Here is a 19,719-nt window from a genome sequence, read left to right as displayed (position 1 = left end):
AGAAATCAATTGCGTACTTTTGTAGCTCTGTGAAAGCAGTCAATAGGAAAAAAGGCCTTCCATCTATTTTAAGTATAACTGCTCAGTATCTTAGTTAAGATCTGCTCTAGTTCTAACAATCCTGCCTTTGGGGAGGGAGGGGGGACCTTTTTTCATAAGTGTATTTTTTAAACGTGCTACAGTATTTGTCACTAATCAGCATACACTGTGGTTCACAGTTGATGTTCAGTGCTTCTAAGTGTTCGTGTTACCACAGTTGTGTCAACTGTATAAGAAAAGCAGTACTGTTATTTAACATGGATCTGTATGTCTGGTGACTATTTTGTTAATAAAAGTCCTTTATATAAAAATTTATTTGTGCCACGTGCGTGAGCTCCCGCTGCTGTCTGGTGAGGAGCTTCGAGACATGAAAGCACAGGAACCACATGTTGAAGGACTCGAACACACGGCCCAGTTCAGCTCGCTGTGGCTGTGGAGACCCATTTTGTTTGTTGTTCAGGGTGCTGACCCTTCAACTACAAGACAGTTACGTAGCAGCGGTCACACTCAAGCCACAGATGGATATTATCTGGCAACCGATTAAATGAGATTGCTTGCATTCTCTCTCTCACACAGACACGTCACATGGGAAAAGAGGATAAAGGAATTTCAATGCAACAGAGTTGTGAAGAGTAACACTTTTAATAAAAAAAAATCTGGTTCACAATAAAAAAGAAATAAAGATGTCAATGATGAAATCTCTTTACATTACATTTCAAATCGATTGCTCTTTCTGGGAAGCTGAGGCCAGTCAAAGCTCCCCACAGAGTGAGAGAGCTCGTAGGCTGGTGGCTTTGGTGCCAATACACACCTACGACCCGTGAAGGCCTCCCACCCAAGCTGCAACCTCAAAGCCTCAGTCAGCCACTGCTCCACCATGGAGAGAGACCACGGCTGGAGCCTGAAGCACCCTGTGAACATGGTTCATAAGGAGAAACCCATCTTCATATCCACGTTTTCGTACCCAAACACGGGGCACCTGCTGCAGGCTTTGGTTCCACGAGAGGCACACCCACAAGCGCTTTTCCCAGGACAGTGCCCTATAGATCCGGCTCTGCCCTTCCTGAGAGGATGAGGGTCATTTGCTGATCTGAGACCTGTTCTTGCTGACACACACCCATGGCCTGGCAGATGTAGGCCGCCAAGACGTGCTTACACTGGGGGCGAGGGCAGAGAGAGAGACACACGTCAGTTCGGTCAACGAGCAGAGCAGGAATTCATGTACTGGGGTGAAGACTGGAGTTAACGCCAGCCAAAAACACCAGGAACTGAGGAGGATGAAGTGAAAGCAAGCTGTTAAAGTCCCAGCTGTGTGTGTGCGAGAGAGAGCGAGGGAAAACCAGGCCAAATTAGCTGGCGGTAACGCTGCAATTTATCTCCCCTTATCATGTTTTCTGGGTGAAACAGCTGTCCCTTTATGGTTTACGACTACTGGAGTGGTGAGAACGGTACTGTTTCTACCTGTTTGTCAGGCCTAAACACTCAGAGTCTGAGAGGGGAAAGAGAGTCTCATTATGTCAGATAAGGCCGAGACGGACACCGCGCTGAAGAGGAGTTAAAGGGCAGGGGAGAATGAGTAACAGGACGTCAGGTGGAGCAGGGCCAGGGTGTTGGTGTGACCGCCGCCCACACGTGTGCAGGTGTCTCTTGGTGAATCTTTTGGATGGGAGGTGTTTCTGTATCGCCACAAGCACAACAATCCGCACACCAGCAGTGTAGACCCCAGACAACGGGCCCCATCTCCAGGGGCTGTCACTTCTTCTCTCAGCTGTGGTGCAGCTGCTGCTAGCGTGTGTGTGTGTGTGTGTGTGTATTCCAGCTACTAAGATCACAGCAGCCTGCTTCCCATACATGCAGGCCCACACACACACGCCAAGCAAGCGCACACAAACACGCACGCTCACACACACACTCTACAGACGTGGCTGAGGTCTGATGAGAATTTCAGACGTGTCTTTTTTAAACCTTGTTTGTTTTCTTTTCGGGAGGGTCACAGAGGAGACCAGGAAGTTTAGTCGCATCCAAAATGTCTGCCAACACTCTCAGTGAATTCAGTACTTGGCAAAATGGCCTCCGTCCCGCAGCTCACACCGAGGCGAGAACTGAAAGTCGGACTCCACCGATCGCCCGCGTGGTGGATCCTGCCCGGGGATCTGAGAGCAGGGGGGTGAAAGGTCACGGGCCCACTTCTGGGGCCTGCCCGCCGCCCTCCTTCTCCCACAGGCCGCCTAATTTTAGCCGGAGTCTCTTCGGGGGATCGGGGCCAGGCTGACTGAAGCGTTGTCCCGTGGTGAAAGCCACGGAGGGCTCCGGCCCACACCATCAAAGAGCAACCCGGGGGGGGGGGATGGGGCGTGATCGGAGCAAACTCTACACCATTGGGACTGCCACAGGACTCCCACCATGAAGAAACACCCCATCCCTGCGCACCGTTTGTGAAGAAGGTCTCGGGCTCTCCATGTGTGGTATTGTATGTGAGAGGGAGGCGGGAGAGATGAACTCACCAACAGACTCTGGTTCCTTCTGAGAACGGAGAAGGAGAAGGCGTGACAGGGGCAGTAGTGGCAGGACGTGTAGCACGTGTACAGACGACCTGACCCCCCCAACACCTGAGAGGACCGAGAGGAGAAAGGACGAGTTAGAAAAGAGCCCGTGTGTGTGTGTGTGTGTATGTGTGCTGGCGCTCGGAGTCTGATCACCGCTGCGCTCTGGGGGTCGCCACACCGCTACCACACACCTCCCCAGTATGGCCCAGCGTGTCAAGGGGGCAAGGACCAGCCATTCACCGCGAGACGGGTCTCCTCCAACAGGCGGCTCTGCCTCAAAACGGTGGAGGCTCACCACACCTCCGGAGGTGCTGTAGGGGCTACGGGTGGTGCTGTAGGGGCTACGGGTGGTGCTGTAGGGGCTACGGGTGGTGCTGTAGGGGCTACGGGTGGTGCTGTAGGGGCTACGGGTGGTGCTGTAGGGGCTACGGGTGGAGCCCGAGACCTTCGCCTACGGTTTTAGAAGAAGCACCTCAGACATGTCTTAAATGTCACCCGTTACCAGACACCTCAGCAGAAAGGTCAGGAATCAAGTGCACATATGACACTCGTCGAGCAGAACGAACACAACGGAATGCGCTGCGATAAACAAAAACCAACGGCCTCCAACAGACCAACACACCGAGGGGGCTTTTCCACATACGGTTTCCACGTACGTACTAACCACACACCACACTTGACACTTTCAGCATGCGGGCGAACAGACTCGTCAAAGAGCGAGGGATTCGAATTCAAAATGAAAACGGGCCATAACGCATGTGCTTTTGTGAGGTAACATCAAAAGGTGAATCATGTCCTGAAGGCTCAGAAGTAAGTGAATACCTGGTATGAGCCCCCAGGCACATTAACCGGGGGCATTAATCAGACGCCATCAGCATAATAAATGGCGCTCTGACACCACCACACACTCCATTATTCTCCCAAACACAGACGGACTCACCAGCCGCCTTAAATTACCTCCTATTCTGCTCTGCGGGAGGAAAAAAATAGAAGAAGAAGAAGAAATCACTGTCAAAAAGTGACACTTCATTGTAGGTGATTTACTGGATGAGTAATTAGAGGAGAGGAGGTGGTGTAGGCGAGAGGCAGAGCGGTTGGGCACGGTGGAGGTCGCCAGCCACCAGGAGGGTTATGATGACACACGCCTGGGTGTCTCGTGGAGGCGGAGTCACGCCTGGTCATAAAAGAGTGACGAAATCCATGAAGAGACGGCGTCAGTGCTATTTAGAGGGACGCCCCCTCTGCCCCTCTGTACGTAGATGGTGATGGTGCTATTTAGAGTAGAACTGCACCTAAGCCGGCGTGCTCTCATTCATGTGCTCTCCACTTCCTGCCTGACATGAGCCGACACGACGTGAGAAGATGAAGCTTGAGGAGGAAGATGGTCTCCTGCATTTATTTACCACATTCATTGATGATGATGATGAAGATTGAGGAGGAAGATGGTCTTTTTCTGCCTTTATTTACCACATTCATAGATGAAGCTTGAGGAGGAAGATGGTCTTTTTCTGCCTTTATTTACCACATTCATTGATGATGATGAAGATTGAGGAGGAAGATGGTCTTTTTCTGCCTTTATTTACCACATTCATTGATGATGATGAAGATTGAGGAGGAAGATGGTCTTTTTCTGCCTTTATTTACCACATTCATTGATGCACTCTTCAGCATGCCAACTAGAACTGTCCCAGTTGTATGTCCGTGTCCACATTACGCATGATGACCTCTCTCTCCCTCCCTCTCTCTCTCTTTTCCGTTTTCTTTGAATGGCTACGAACCACAGACAACTTGGTTGAGAGCTACTCCAGGGTCATCTCCAACGCCCTACATAAACTCGCCCGACAGAAATCCACGCTGGCTCCATCTACCTTTTCTTCTCCGTTCTGCACCTCCTAACTTAGAAAACTGAAAACCTGCAGACGTCGTCTCAAGAGGTTCTGCAAGGAAACGCAACACGTGGCCCCTTTCGCGGTGTTTCGTAACGTTTACTGACCCCATGACGCAGGGATGCTCTCCGTGCCCCACAAGGTCAGCCTCTCTTTCACCAGCCCTACATGAAGTTCTCCCTCCCTTCACCCAACTCCACCATCCCACACCTGTTCTCCTCCCTCCCCACAAACATTCCTTCATCTTTCTGCCCAACGCCAGGACTCAATCAGTCTATGAACAAATCAATCATCATCTGTGGCATTTGCTTCATCTGTTTGAACAGTCCCCAGTTCTGCTAGGTTGTTCTCAGATTTATTTTGCAGTTTCAACCACCAGATTTAAAACGCACCGCATGCATCTCTGATCAGATCAGGTCTTCCTCTTCGCTCTGCTCACCACACGCATCTTCATTCTTCTCTTGCTTCTGTTTCGGTTTCTTTCTCTCAAAACAGCAGCAGCTCAGCTAATTCTTAAGAAAGCATCTCTTCGTCTATTATACATCTTAGAAATGATCAATCCATTTCCCATCTACTCTTTTCTGTAAGGTAGAAACGAAGAGCACAAAGGAAAATCTAACATGTTTTTTATCAGGGACTTTATTAATCCCTCTGGTGAAACCGAGTCTTTGTATTTTAACCCATCCATGGCACTGAACACCCCCCACCTGCCCAGCCAGGCCCAAGGGCAAAAGACTTAGTCAGATTTCCTCATTACTTCACACTGAAATATCCTCCTCCTCACGGATACAGTCAATCACCACATCCTCCCTTCCCACACAACAGGGGTCTGACACCACTCCGCTGGACTCCACTGCAGTAACCACCTCTCACTCCGACTATAGTGTGTGTAGTGGAAAAGGTTTCATTTCATACAGCCCTGATCCCCGTTTGCTGCTCTTTAGTCCTTTTCCCTCCACTCCAGGGTCCTGTTTCTCCTTCTAGGAGCATTTTGAAGGACACCATCTAAAAACACCACCACACTGCACATCCATCATATTCCACAACATGTCTGCTCCTCCTGCTTGGCTTCACTCTTGATTCAGTCATTAGAAGCTGTAGGTCTCTCACACAGACTCTAATTAATGCCTATTCTGTTGTACCCGTCTATATTACAATGCCCATGTACTTGAATCATCTCTGGTGAACCATCCTTGAGACTGAAGAATATACTATCTAAATAATGTTAATAATACTGAATCATTCCCTGGCCTGAAAGCTATTGAGTTTTCATTTTAAGGTTCACAAACCAATTTCTCGCCTTTAACGCGGCGAACACCCGAGAGGCAGCCTGGTCTAGCTCACCAACGTGACATCTCGGGTCACGCACAGGAAGCGCAGTGGGGATTCGTCTGTGAGCGTTTAAGCCAGCCTCATTTTACCACCACACAGCCTCAGTGGGGGGGTGGCTTTAGTCTTACCGTAGAACACAATTCTTACCGTACAACACTCACCATCCTTCTGAGACCCTTCACAAAAAGAAAGAATAAGAAAAAGGCCACTGCTAGTCCAGCAGAGCTGGAAGGCGATCTTGGGGAGAACCACGATCCATCATTACATGGAGCAGATCAGTTTCGATGGCCCCGGTGGGAGTCCGGAGCTGACCACGGGTTTGTGGGAAGCTGCAGGACCCGAGGTGCAGGGCGATAATCGGGCCGTGAGCCAGATCTGCGCAGGGTCAGTGCGATGGTCCTCATCCAAAAAAGTAAATCAAATAACGGGACAGATGGGACATTTTATGCGTTCTGGAGGAAGCCGAGCACGGTCTAGTAAAAGCACATGAATCATGCGTTTTACTGCGGCTGTAATGTGGAAAAGATCACCCCACAAAAACAACAGTGGAGATCCCATTCAGCATTTCCTCTTCCTGTGAATGTGATATGCCTCTTATCTTCATGAGCACAACTAAAGGAGGACGGACCAGCCAGCCTCTTCAGCTGGGGGGGGGGGGGGGGGGTGTTCCAGAGGGAGGGGGGCATGGCGACTAAATAAAATGGCACATTTTGAGCAGACAACTTCTGAGATTGATGATATCATGGAAATGCAAAATTAGCAGCACGTAATTAGCAAGTGAGGACTCCATAGGCACAAACAGGGCAAGTCTGATTTCCTGCGTCCATACGGCTCAATACCCTCTTAGGATGCACAGAGTGATGTGTGTGTCAGCCTGTTTCCTGGAGTGACATCACGACGATAATCTGATTAGCCGTTAGCAATTACACCGTTTGTAATACCAATGACTGATTTGGTGGTCACCACCAGCCAGGCACTATTAGATTTACCACAAAAAAAAAAAGAAAATTAATAATCCTTTCTGAACTGGTGGTGCAGAATCGTGCCCTCACCCTGCATCTACTGTCTGCCGAGTGAAACCCCACCTCATTAGGGCAGTGAAAAGATCAGAGCAGGACCCCAAAACAGGCGGCGTGACAAACACCAGGCGTTCTCCTCCAGCAGCCAAAGGCCAGCTCATTCATTAGTGTCACCGGCCTGAACGCCGCTCCGGTGGCGGGCGGAGAGGATGGCCCCCCGAGAGCCCTGCACACCCCGGAAGACCTTTACGGCATTAGCCACAATGAGCGATCGCCCGTCGGCCCCCTCACCACCTGCGTGTTCTCACGTCCGCAAAGCAAATTAGATCATTCGGCCGAGCTTCTCGTTCTGATCGGCCTCCAAACTACTTTCCTCCAGCGGAGCAACTTGATGTAGTTGGCGGGCTGAGGGGATGGACATTCTTCAGAGATATGGGTCAAGAGTGAGAAGTGTGGATAATTGGTCTGACATTCAGCTTACGTTACCCACATTACATGTTGGGTCTACTAAAGGCAGCATCCAAACATATACAATATGGACAAAAGTCCATAAAAATTGACGTTAAAAACGTCCAATTATATTGCTACATATATCATTGATATACTGATGTGGCGTGTTTAAAGGTCAACCAGAATTATTTTACCGAATTGTTATTGATTATTTACGTTTGTTGGATCATACATAGGACGAGGTGAGTCATCAATTGTCACATTACACTTAGCAGGAACACTGGATCACAGCACATACTGACGCAGAAGACGACACTTTGATAACAGAATTTATATACCGTGCAAGCCGACATCTAACTGTAGAGTAGGCAAACACACAAACACAGGCATTAATTGGAATTTGTGCATACATGTTCCATTACTCAATTTCTACAGTTAAAGAAAGATTATGGTCAAATGCTCAAACCATTTCTTTGACCTTTCCAGTTTGGCAATGAGTTGCGTTTAAGAAAATGGAGTCAACAGCAGTACCAGTATCCTAAATATACAAATATAGTTATGCTCATTCCACATAAACAATGCCAGAGCATTTTACCATCAGCTATATTGGGTGGGTAGACTACTTTTTAGACCCACATAAAGTAAACGATACCCTGCAAGACAACTATATATAATCCAACAGCACTAACACCCACCATAATCAACATTCAGACAAAAATACACTAGGCTCCTGTTTTCATTTTAAGTTCGGTGTGTGGGGGGAAAAAAAAGCTACAGGTAGGTCAATGCAAACAGAATTCTGATCTAGGAACAGCTGGAGAAGGGCCTTGGGGCAGGTTGTTATTAGGCTCACTGATCCTCATACAGGATGACAAGCGAAATGAGATTAATGAAATCTGTCCTCTTCACAAGCAGACACACAGGAAGAAGACGCAGGACTGAGTGAATCACTACAAAAACATTCTCTCATTCTTCTTCAAAAACCAGACGATAAAGCACCAAGCGTGGAGAGCAGTGGGTGCAGTGTGGATCACACTCGTGGCCTCTGACCCAACGCTAGTGACCAACACACACACACACACACACTTGTGTACTTGTTTAAAACCAAGCGTTTTATATACAAATTTTTATAATAAAATAATTAGTTTAACTTTTGAAATTAAAATGGGAATGTTGAAGGATTCTTCTGTGTTGCAGCCCAGGGAAGTTGGGAATATGTTAAATGTCCTGCTAAACCTTCTGGTGATAGAATGTACCTATTTGAAGGTGTAAAGTCATTCATGTATTTTTTAGAAGACAATTGTGATTGCCTTGATAACCCTCCTTTTTTTTTATATTAGTCACAACGCTGCAAATGGACCAACATTAGGGCACTGATCAGCTGGCAATATAGCATGGCTCTTGGAATCAAGACATTTTTCTCAGCTGTACAACACAGAACACCATTCGTATTCTAAGCAACCCTTCGGAAATGTCCAAGTGTCTCGGAGGTCATAATGGCACTTGAGTGAAGAATGCGTTCACAGAGGACAGAGGACTGAAGGCTGCTCCACTTAGGTAGCTCCTGTTTAGCATTCGGTTTCATCGCACGCTCACATTCAAATTCCTCAATCAGTGTTCAAATGTAAAATTAACATCGGATTTTAAGAAAACTCTTTGTGTCATCTGATTCCTTTAAAAACATACATCCAAAGCAAAAAAAGACCATTTAAATGTACAAGTGAACACCCTAAGCTATGAGAATGGTGCACGACGTTTAAAGATAATGCAGGCCGTCTCCTCTGTGAAGTTTAGGGAAAGTGACCACTTTCAATCTCAATTCTGTCTTCACCAAAGGAACTGTTGGAGAGCATGGGTCAGAACTGGAACTTCCTCGCTACTGTTTCACACTTTAAACTGCTGAGTATCACACTAGGACATCACAGTGTATTATACGCAACAATCAGTAACCTTTTGGAAATGGTTCACTAGATTTCCAAAGTTCTCCATATCAATAACTGTTTCCTTGTGGCGACAGTCACCAAAAATGTCACATGCCAGCCATGACACATTATTTCCATAAAATACGCATAAATAGCACACTCTACTCGTACCTCGCGTTAAGCATAACTCGACAAAAGTATTGGCTTCAGAAAGATGTTTTTCTTCTCATTCATCTCACTTGTGAACATACACGACGATCACATGCAGTTTCAGTGGTTGGTGTATGGTGTTAAACCACATTAGCTGCGCAATCCTATTATCAGGTGGTCATTTCTTCTTTTGACCTCCTTCAAAGCTAAATGTCATCTCTGTATATTACGGTTTGCTCAGTTAAAGACTAATTGAAGGCTTAAGGCTAATATTTAACCAAGTCTACCCGACTGCCTAAGGAGAGACCCTTAAATTAAAAAACCAGCCAGACATTTGCTTCAAGACCTAAGACTCCAATTTTGTTCCAACACAACCATTTCGTGTTGGCACTGAGAGAAATTTTAATGCTGTTAAAAGTCCAAAATGACAGACAGGCAGTCATTGTCTCACCAACCACAAAACACCCAATTCCACTAGCCTGACTTAAAACAAATCTGATCACCTTTTGCTGAATATGCATTGGGGCTTGCCTGCAGGCCAGGAAATACACCCCCGATGTTCACATTTCTGCACACACCACACGGTTTAGGAAGCAATCATATACTAAAGGTAGTGGCTGGGTAGCGTGGCAGGAAGCAAGACAATTGGAAGGAGGAGAATTCCTCGAGTTATTGCCGTCTGTCTTAGCTGTTGAACATGTCCCTCACAATGAACAGCCAGTTTTCACACAGTTAAAACATCATCTAAAGGAAAAAGTAGAAGCATCAAAACTGAACGCCCAACCTCCCTGCCAAGGTCTCAACATCAGTAAAAGATTCCTGGAAGAATATCTGTAGAATGAGGTACATTGTGTTGACCAAGCCAACAATAAAAAACAAAAGGCGGGAGCCTGAACCGTGGTAGACGAAACAGAGGAAAGACCATATCTGAGCCCCAGCTTTTCTTATTATAGTCCATCCGTTAGCATTTATTGTCCACGGTCTCTCAGCGCAGTGGGCGTTTAGCGGAAACGTGTCACGCTGGCCAGAGTCCACTACAACAAAGACAGTGTGAGGAAAGAGAGAAGGTCCCGGGAGTGGAGGGAGGGTTTGTGTTTCGCTGAGGCCTGGCTGCACTTGTGGTGCAGACACGGGGGCAGTGTGCCTCTGGTGCCCGCCTTAAAAGGTTTCAACGTTTCACTAGAAATGTTTAGTCACGACAATTACGTTTGGGCGAGTATTCGGAGCAATCTCTGGGCATTCGGTCATTCCCGTCATACCTGGAAGGCCAAGCGGCCGCTGGGGGACGTCACACGGGTGACGGCACGCTGGTCCACCAGGTCCAAGGCCTGCAGAGCACAGGCGCCAAACACGAACCTCAGCCTGTGGGGAGGGGCATAGAGGAGGTGGGAGGGGCATAGAAGTAGTTTACGTTTTCACTCCAAAACTCCATGCCTTTTCAGACCTGCTTATTTTGAGTAATCAGATGCAAGTTGTGCAAGATAAACTCAAAGATAAACTTCCTACAGGTAGGGGAATACCCCTCCAACCCAGGTCATCCAACCACAAATAGTCATAGGATATTTTTGGGGAGTGGAGGGTAATGCTGTCACCATAGAGACAAGATGACAACACAGCACTCACTAACCACAATCACTTCCCCATTGAAGCACCTGCTGCTCTTACAGTGACGTGGAAATGCTGTTTAGAGTTGTGGGTGATGCCCAGTAGCAGTAATTACTATAGATTAATGTTTCCCATTGGGGCGTCTGATGACTGCTGCTGTGGCTTTATGGGCCCTTTCAAATGTCATGTTTTATTCAGGCAGAGACGTCCACAACAAAGCCACAGGTGACTGAGAACATCAACGCTGACCCCACACCAAAGTGCCCAGCGTGCCTCTAAACACATAAGATTAGTGTTTCGGGTTTGTAGCTGATTCTTTGGTGTGTAGTCAGGGTTGTACGGTGGGGTCAGGTCACTGCGTACGAACTACTTAAATCTGGGCTGCTGACAATTTAAGAATTACATAAATTAGTCACATCACAGTCAGGAAAACAAACAAACATACACACAGAGATGGACAAAAAGACAAACACATAGGGCACATTAATACTTACGCTATTAGTAGATCATCAGGTACTAAAAAGAGAAAAAAGAATGATTGAAACAGCTAAGACAGTTGGATGGCACAGCTAATGGTTTAATATGAATGAATGAATGGAATGGTTCCTGCAACAACTAAGATGATGCCGTTTCAGTCATAACCGAGCACACTGCAGTGACACTTAATAGATTACACACAGCTGCAAGACATATTTGGTTGCTGGGGTCCCCAACCCCTTTAAAAGGGTTCAGTATTTAATCCCCATATGTTTCCAGTAAAAGCATGTGAAACACACTGTTGTAAATAAAATCAAAAGACCTCAAAACCAAATTCACAGAAAAGCCTCAAGCATTTCTGGTCTCTTGACTAACATAGCAATACACACTGGGCTTTGAGGGAAAGACTACTTAAAAATACTGATAAGTGCTCTATATGAGGGGTTACAAGATTCTACCCTGTAAATGCCTAACTTTGGAATAGACATTTTATAATCAAACTGTATTGCATCTGAAGCACACTGTAATCAACTTTCAGCCAGTTTTTTTCTTTAGTATTTCTACTTTTTACATTTACTTATTAGGTGGAGAAATGAGACATACGTCATGCGCTAAAAACACACAGATAAAAAAAAAAAAACAAAACAAAGCCTTTAGCGCATGACATTAAAATGAGGCAGGAAGCAGGAAGCACGTGTGCATCCTCGTGCACGCTAGTTTCCCCTGAGCACATTTTAAAAATCGACGCGCCCTTAATGATGTCGGACTTTTCAATTTCCATGTCACGTACCGAAAATAACAGGATCGGGGAGCAGAGGAGACACTGCAAAACCCAGTAGGGTTAGATGACACACAGGAGGCGCGATAAGAACCCCTTCATGGTTATAATGTGGCTTCAAACTCAAGGCACCCAGAATTCACACATGCAGGTAATCTCACAGCTATAGAGTGTAATGCGCTCCATGCAACATAAACAACCTTATATGAGCTGGAGAAGAAAACAGTAAGGAATTCCATAAAAGCAAATGCAGGATTTGTAGGAAATGTAACATTCAACAAGTCTGATTCATGTGTCCCCACCCTGTGTCATTTCAGGGTACTGCAGGTTTTTGTCATGAAAGGGTTTGGGCTCTCGTGCACTCTGAAGTAAACTCATGGCTCTTTGCTACAATGAAGCTGGTACAAGTGTCCTGTATTAGGCCCAGGCTAGCAGAGAACAGTCAAAGAATTTGGCAGTGCTCAACTAACGTGATCAAGCACTTCTCACTACTCACTTTGTCCTTTCTCCAGGTACACCCTTTGGAGGTCTCTCAAAAGCTGTTCAGCAACAGCTGACAGACAGGACGCCATTATGGGATGTCCTGTACAAAAGGCAGTGAACACTATGAACAATTCAAACCACTTTTAAATTAACCAAAGATGAGTGTACCACATTAAACTGTCAGATGTTTAACTTCAAACTGCAGAGACATTCAAAATAATAGAAGTAAATAAAGTTTCAAGAGAAACAGGTCGTTTCAGACTGATGTGTGAAATGTCCTGTGTGAAATGTCCTTTATCTACCTCGTAAGCCATAACAATAATTTTATGTTAAGGGTGACACTGGCACTCCTAAATATCCTAAACATGCAACAAAACATCTTCTGAGGCTTAGCTACGATAAAAACATTAGACCCATGGTATGGAGCAGGTGGCTGCTTAATAATAATAATAATAATAATAATAATAATAATAATAATAATAATAATAAACATTTTATTTAAAAGCACCTTTCAAGCCACCCAAGGTAACTGTACATAAAGCAAAAATATAAAACCATACAAAAAATTAAAGTAGAAGAAATAAACATCAGCAAAAATAAGTCATGGTACAGAAGCTCAAGTAGGATATGCTAATTGAAATAAGTGAGTCTTAAGGCCAATTTTGAACATGGACAACGACGCGCAGGCACGGAGCTCAGGTGGAACGCCATTCCACAGCTTGGGACCAGCAACACTGAAAGCCCTATCCCCAACAGTACGCATCTTAGAAAACGGAATTTTAAGTAGATTTCAGGAAGCTTCAGCTTCAGGAAGACGTGACAGGCAAATTAAATTACTGGTCTGGTGGACCTTTGTATTTACTGGGATTTATAGTTTATATCAGGATTTTTTTAATCCGTTACCAATACAGCTAGTTAGCTACACTATACTGCCAAAAGTATTCACTCACCCATCCAAATGATCAGAATCTGGTGTTCCAAACTTTCATGGCCACAGATGTATAAAATTAAGGACCTTTTCATGCAGCCTGTTTTTACAAACATTTGTGAAAGAATGGGTCGTTCTCAGGAGCTCAGTGAACTCCAGTGTGGAACTACCTCATAAGGATGCCACCTGTGCAACAAATTCATGACATTTCCTCACTCCTAAATATTCTACAGTCAACTGTCAGCTGTATTATAAGAAAACTGAAGTGTTGGGGAACAGCAGCAACTCTGACATGAAGTGGTAGGACACAAACTGATGGTGTGGGGTCAGTGGATGCTGAAGCGCATAGTGCAAAGAGGTTGCAAACATCCAAACTTAATGTGGCCTTCAGATTAGCTCAAGAACAGTGAGCAGAGAGCTTCGTGGAATGGGTTTCCATGGTCGAGCAGCTGTATCTAGGCCATACATCAAGTGCAATGCAAAGCGTCGGATGCAGTGGTGTAAAGCACACTGCCACTGGACTCTAGAGCAGTGGAGGTGCGTTCTCTGGAGTGATGAATCGCACTTCTCCATCTGGCAATCTGATGGACGAGTCTGGGTTTGGCCGTTGCCAGGAGAACGGTACTTGTCTGACTGCATTGTGCCAAGTGTAAAGTTTGGTGGAGGGGGAGATTATGGTGTGGGGTTGTTTTTCAGGAGCTGCGCTTGGCCCCTTAGTTCCAGTGAAAGGAACTCTGAATGCTTCAGCATACCAAAACATTTTGGACAATTCCATGCTCCCAACTTTGTGGGAACAGTTTGGAGCTGGCCCTTTCCTCTTCCAACGTGACTGTGCACAAGTGCACAAAGTAAGGTCCATGAAGACATGGATGGCAGAGTCTGTTGTGGATGAACTTGACTGGCCTGCACACAGTCCTGACCTCAACCCGAATGAACACCTTTGTGATGAATTAGAGCTGAGACTGAGAGCCAGGCCTTCTCGTCGTACATCACACATGCATTTCTGGAAGAATGGTCAAAATTCCCCATAAACACACTCCTAAACCTTGTGGACAGCCTTCCCAGAAGAGTTGAAGCTGTTCTAGCTGCAAAGGGTGGACCAACATCATATTGAACCCTATGGATTATGAATAGGATGTCACTTAAGCTCATATGTGAATCTAGGAAGGTGAGCGAATAATTTTGGCAATACTGTGTCCATAAAAACACAGTCCATATGCAAATAGTTTCTCCTCGTATCCCTGACTCACTTATATGCTCGTTTAATGCATACTCACAACATTCACACACATGTAGCTCATGTCCAAACTGGCGCTCCAGTCTGAAGAGACTTCTGTGCATCCAAGTGTTGCTTTAAGCACGAACAGGTCTGCTGTCTTTGGAGTGAAAAGTGTAGCTGTTGGCTAACTATCGAGCTAAATCTCCTGTTATCTAGCCAGCTAGCTGGCTCGTAAAGTCACGCTATGACTTAGAAGTGAGAGTCGTCTTTACCTAAAAACAAACTGGTACATAAAGTAACGTTATTTGAGATTAATGTTTTAATTAATTCGTTTTTGTTAAACTCGAAATTTCAAATATATATGCTAATGGTTCACCTAAGGCACGCGACGCTTCACTGCTTTTATATTTCCCGCCCACATCAATGAAACGCAAGACGCGCTGTGAGGAATTGTGGGTATTGTAGTTCTATCGTGTTTTGGTTGTTTAACTCGGTTTATGCTGACTACATTTTTTTCAGTGGAGAAAATCTACTTTGGACTGGTTAAAGTAATAGATAGAAGTTAACACTATTTTAGCAATACAATTATTATAGGTCTAAATTAGTAGACTGTCACAGCAGCAGTCGGCAATCCGTTGCCGCCATCTATTGGTGAAAAGAATTTTTACCTTAATTAAAAAGAGAATTCAAGCAGATACAATATCTTTCATATCAATTACAATTTTGTAACCCTGCTATTTGCATCCATTCTAATAAGCAATGTGTTTCGGCCATTGTACTTAGTGTATCGGCAATTTGGTTTGTAAAATCGTATGTTTTTGCAGTCAATGCCATGTACACCCAGAACCTAGAACATCAAATGGCAGTTGTGTGGTTTGAAAGAGAATTTTTTTTTATTTTCATTAAAACACTTTTAAAGTACAGCACTTGGGAGAACAAAATGTTTGTGCCATTCTTTACATTTAACTCTGTCGGTTGAACGTCGTCAGAAACATCTCCATTTACACCATATTCACAGACACTGTAACTTCGGCCTAGAGGAAAATTCAGGAAACGCTATTTTCAACACGAAACGAAGGCTGTGTAATGATTACAGCAACAGTAATGAGTGGCACAGGAGAAATGAGCAGGGACAAATAAACACCACAGACAATAACAATGTAAATCCAGTAATCCAAACAACAATAACAACACCAATAATCAAAAAGAGACGTGATTAGACTTAACCAACAAATACATAAAGATACATATTTCACATAAACATTTGAAATGTTAAATCTCAACTAATTACAGTCTTTTTCTTTCTTTCGGCAGTTCCAGGGTAAGGAGTGGAGGTGGAGACCCAGTGTCCTACTGCTGTGCTGGACACCTGTGGCGGCAGTACTGGCGCGTGTGCGCGCTGTCCCCCGTCGCGTGGCAGTAGGGACACACGTAGCTCCGCAGGATGGGACACACCACCCTCCCGTCTCGCGCCTTCAGCTTGTGGCTCGCGTACACCTCCACGGACTCCCCGTTCCGCTTACAGAACCCACAGGTGTCGCGGGGGGTGAAGGAACGGGAACCGTCGCCACTGTGCGTCCGGGTGCTCCCCGAGCAGCTGCTGTCCGACCCACCGGAACCGCCGGAGAACGGGACGCGCCGGTTTGGGTCGGGCGGTCCCAGCCACGCGTTGTCGTCGCCAGACACCTGTCGTTGCACGCACGTGCCGCTGGTCATCTCCAGGACTTGAGACAGTATCTTCCCAAGGTTCAAGTAGTCGTGCCACATGCAGAAGTCCCGGCCCGGAGACGCGGTGCCGTTATCCTGCGCGTAACGTTCTCGCTGCATCTTGTTGGTTTTGAGCTTTGCGCCAACGACGATTTAGTCGAGCTTTTATAAGAGACGAGTGACATTGAAACATTGTTTTTGTTCAAGGGGTGGCCAAAGGGTGAGCAAGCTTTATCAGGGGGGTCCATATCCAGGTGAGCGTGCATCAGAGCGCACCTGTAGCTGCACGCGCCTGCAATCGGGGGGGGGGGGGGGGGGGGGTCCTCACGAGCCATTACACTGATTAAACACATTTTATTCGTAATGACAACAATCTAATAACCCAAAAGGAGACGTGACATACCCAAGCCATACATAAACATTGTTACATTTCAACTAACTGCAGACTGCGGGGAGGCGCGTGACGGGCGTCGAGGTCCTCGCGAGGTCGTGCCGTCTGTCGCGTGCCTCGGGCGGGCACGTGGCGTCGTGTTGTGCTTCCCGTCTGCTAAGGAGCAACATTGTATCAGATCACACCTGTTCCTGCGTTCACCTGTGTGTTGGGGCCCCGTCAGCACACCCCTGGACCCCCCCGGACCCCCGAGGTGTCGGACGCATTCTTTTGGTCAACGGCGCCAAAGAGGCGCCAGTATCGTTACTTATATTCGCTATATTTAGGACAGTCGCTACTTTCCTTAACGAGGAGCTGGCGAGTTTTTGTTGTTGACTTTTACTGAAACGCATTTATAATAAACCAATTATAAATACCATGTTAAGTGAGTGCATGCCACAGCATATGCAGAGGCGGTCTTTACATAGAGGCATTGCTAGGCAACTGCCTTGGGCCCCTCCCACTGCAGCCCACTGTACGGGCCCCCTGACTAGCTAACTTATTTCTCGCATATTAATGTTGATGGGCCCCCTAGCTAAATTCGCCTTGAGCCCCCAAATTGCTAAGTCCGCCACTGAGTATATGCCACCCCCCCCCCTCCCCAGGTGTCCTGGTTTTCCCAAATAAAAATATGGTGACCCTAAGCTAGCTTATATGGTTCACGCAGAAATCCCATCATTGTTTTGACACTTTTTTGCTCTATAGTAAAAAAAAATGAAGAGAAAAGTTGATAGAAAGCACTTCTTAAAATAAATAAATAGAGAACAAAAGAATGTACGTGGGGGGAGAGCTGTGGAGTTCAGCAGCTGAATTGCACAATTAGGAGAAGGTGGAGAGGATGTATTTACATCATGCACAGTCTGAGGGGCATAAACAAGCAAGAAGACTGTTTGCAAGAATAGTAATATTGATTTTTTTTCATTATTATAACTGATAGTTGATAATATTGTAAAGCAATTAACACAAAAGTAAAAGCACTGAATGGTGATCGTTTATTGATCTTTTTATAAAAACTGTATAAATAAAATGTTGATTGATACGGAATGTTTTCTTTTGCTTCTTAAAGGTCAGCACTATAAGGTAAGTTATTAACCCCTCTAACAGAACTACTGGTCCCAGTCCCAGAACTACTGGTCCCAGTCTATACTGTTGCTTTTCTAGCAGTTTCTCCATTGTCCTCTGACATCAACAGGGCCATCAACATTTTTAAAGTGTTTAAAAATGCATTAGACGCAAAAATATTTTATATGGGCTAACTACATCTATATAACGTTACCATGGTCAATCCCATTAGAGTAAAAAAAAAAAGAGAGAGCAGGTCAATTCTGATGTTAAAACTTGAAATTAATTTTAAATATTCATGTTGTTTAAGCTTAGTTCAGTGTCATTGGTGAATGTCACCACTTATTACATATACAATAAATTATAATTTTTTTAATTAATATTGGTACACCTTTTAACAAAGATATGTAGCAGCCTCCATCAACCTTGTTTCCACATGCCCATGACCTAAAAGGGTGTACAAAACAGATAGTGGAGATAAGTACGTAGTGAGTAGGAAGTGATGGGCGTGTCCTGACAAGGGGGCGTGTCCTGGCAAAGGGGCGTGTCACGGCAGTTTGTGACAGGGCCTCGTCTTTGACTACCTCTGAATGATGTTTAGGTGATCTAATGGTAATCCATGTGCACCCTGGGAGTGTTTACACCTGGCTTTTGACATGACCCAATGAAAACTGAATGTGATCCAAACATCAAAATGCATCTCAATGCAAGATGTAAATAGGCACATTAGTTTTGACTTGGTTTTAAAGTGACTGCTATTGAAGAGCCCAAGAGGAATGAATAAACATCAACTAACTGAACTGAATCACTGGGCTTCTGTCTGATGGTACAATATAAAAGACCCAAAGCTTGCTCATATCTTGTACACTTTTATTTTGCTAAAAAACAGGGGAAAAAAACATTCACATCAACATTAAACCTTATTGTTAATACGGTAATATTCAATATCTTTCCAAGAAAAGTAAGATAACTGTTATTATTTTTAATCTTATATTTAAAAATATCAAATGCACTATCTAACAACGCTTATTGTGAATTCGTCACTGGCTTGAGAGCAGAGAGATCTGTGGAGTGATGGCGTTAAGGTCTGATTACAGGGAGGTGGGTGTTTCCCTTTGTAGTACCCACCCACTTTCAGATTAAAAACAACAGGGAGGTGGGCGTTTCCCTTTGTAGTATACGCCCACTTACTGATTATCAAGCTGAACATGCAATGCTCATCTCACTAGACTGCATACCATGATGTATTTCATTGCAAAAACGGAATCAGATTCCCCAAACTATTTTAGTGGTCAAAGTTTATTTTTGTTTAGCTTCTGTAGTTTTGTACAGTACAGCTCAACCAACACTGACCGAAAATGGGAAACTTGCAAATAGAAAAAAAAAAAAGAAAAACTTACTACCAAAAAACTTCAAATAACTGACTGCAGTTTATCTCTACTTATAACAGACTGTACAGGCACACATATAGAATGTCTAATAAATAAGGGCAGGATGGATTCGGGGGGGGGCTCCTCATGGATTATACAGAGAACCGAATGTGTCCAGCAGGGGGCGTATCAGGCCTCAGCTTTATGAAAATGCAAGTGACCGTGCACGCACACACAGCATGCACAGTAGCCTCAGAACAAAAACAGAAGCTCAATGAATATTTGAGAAAAATGTAAATGCAGTTTTGTTTGCTGC

The 19,719-nt window shown here is 45.2% G+C and overlaps 3 protein-coding genes across 5 annotated transcripts in view; all 3 read right to left on the bottom strand.

Annotated features, from left to right (window-relative positions):
• Nucleotides 1-657: 657 nt before the first annotated feature.
• Nucleotides 658-15,254, bottom strand: zswim7 (zinc finger, SWIM-type containing 7). Of its 2 annotated transcripts, none has more exons than XM_077011183.1 (6): nt 14,906-15,254; nt 12,701-12,787; nt 11,444-11,465; nt 10,604-10,706; nt 2,544-2,648; nt 658-1,196 (listed from the first exon to the last, which is right to left on the bottom strand). In XM_077011183.1, exons 2-6 carry the CDS (start codon nt 12,774-12,776, stop codon nt 1,080-1,082), a joined length of 423 nt encoding a protein of 140 aa, XP_076867298.1. In that variant the 5' UTR covers nt 12,777-12,787; nt 14,906-15,254; the 3' UTR covers nt 658-1,079. The 2 variants fall into 2 exon arrangements, with proteins under 2 accessions (XP_076867298.1, XP_076867297.1); XM_077011182.1 differs by having other exon boundaries at nt 659-1,196; nt 14,893-15,254.
• Nucleotides 15,255-16,184: 930 nt separating this feature from the next.
• nanos2 (nanos homolog 2) lies at nt 16,185-16,661 on the bottom strand. The gene has a single exon (XM_077010800.1). The coding sequence runs from the start codon at nt 16,659-16,661 to the stop codon at nt 16,185-16,187; it is 477 nt and encodes a 158-aa protein (XP_076866915.1).
• A 2,232-nt stretch (nt 16,662-18,893) lies between these two features.
• LOC143518599 (active breakpoint cluster region-related protein-like) overlaps nt 18,894-19,719 on the bottom strand; it is a 43,702-nt gene continuing 42,876 nt past the window's right edge. The window contains exon 8 of one of the 2 annotated variants that reach the window (XM_077011179.1): nt 18,894-19,719. This exon is cut by the window's right edge and continues 865 nt beyond it. The gene's annotated coding sequence lies outside the window, so the exon portion shown is untranslated. The other variant, XM_077011178.1, reaches the window with a different exon arrangement.

This window comes from Brachyhypopomus gauderio, chromosome 7 (genome assembly GCF_052324685.1).
Source record: "Brachyhypopomus gauderio isolate BG-103 chromosome 7, BGAUD_0.2, whole genome shotgun sequence".
In the NCBI taxonomy this organism is placed as follows: domain Eukaryota; kingdom Metazoa; phylum Chordata; class Actinopteri; order Gymnotiformes; family Hypopomidae; genus Brachyhypopomus; species Brachyhypopomus gauderio.
This window is presented reverse-complemented; position numbering and strand designations above follow the sequence as displayed.

Excerpts from the sequence above, each read along its gene's own strand:
- zswim7 (XM_077011183.1), bottom strand. The coding sequence starts at position 12,776 with ATGGCGTCCTGTCTGTCAGCTGTTGCTGAACAGCTTTTGAGAGACCTC. Across the intron at positions 10,707-11,443 it reads CCTGATGATCTACTAATAGC|GCTGAGGTTCGTGTTTGGCG; the intron begins GTAAGTATTAAT and ends CCCTCCCCACAG. Across the intron at positions 2,649-10,603 it reads GCGGCCGCTTGGCCTTCCAG|GTGTTGGGGGGGTCAGGTCG; the intron begins GTATGACGGGAA and ends CGGTCCTCTCAG.
- nanos2 (XM_077010800.1), bottom strand. The coding sequence starts at position 16,661 with ATGCAGCGAGAACGTTACGCGCAGGATAACGGCACCGCGTCTCCGGGC.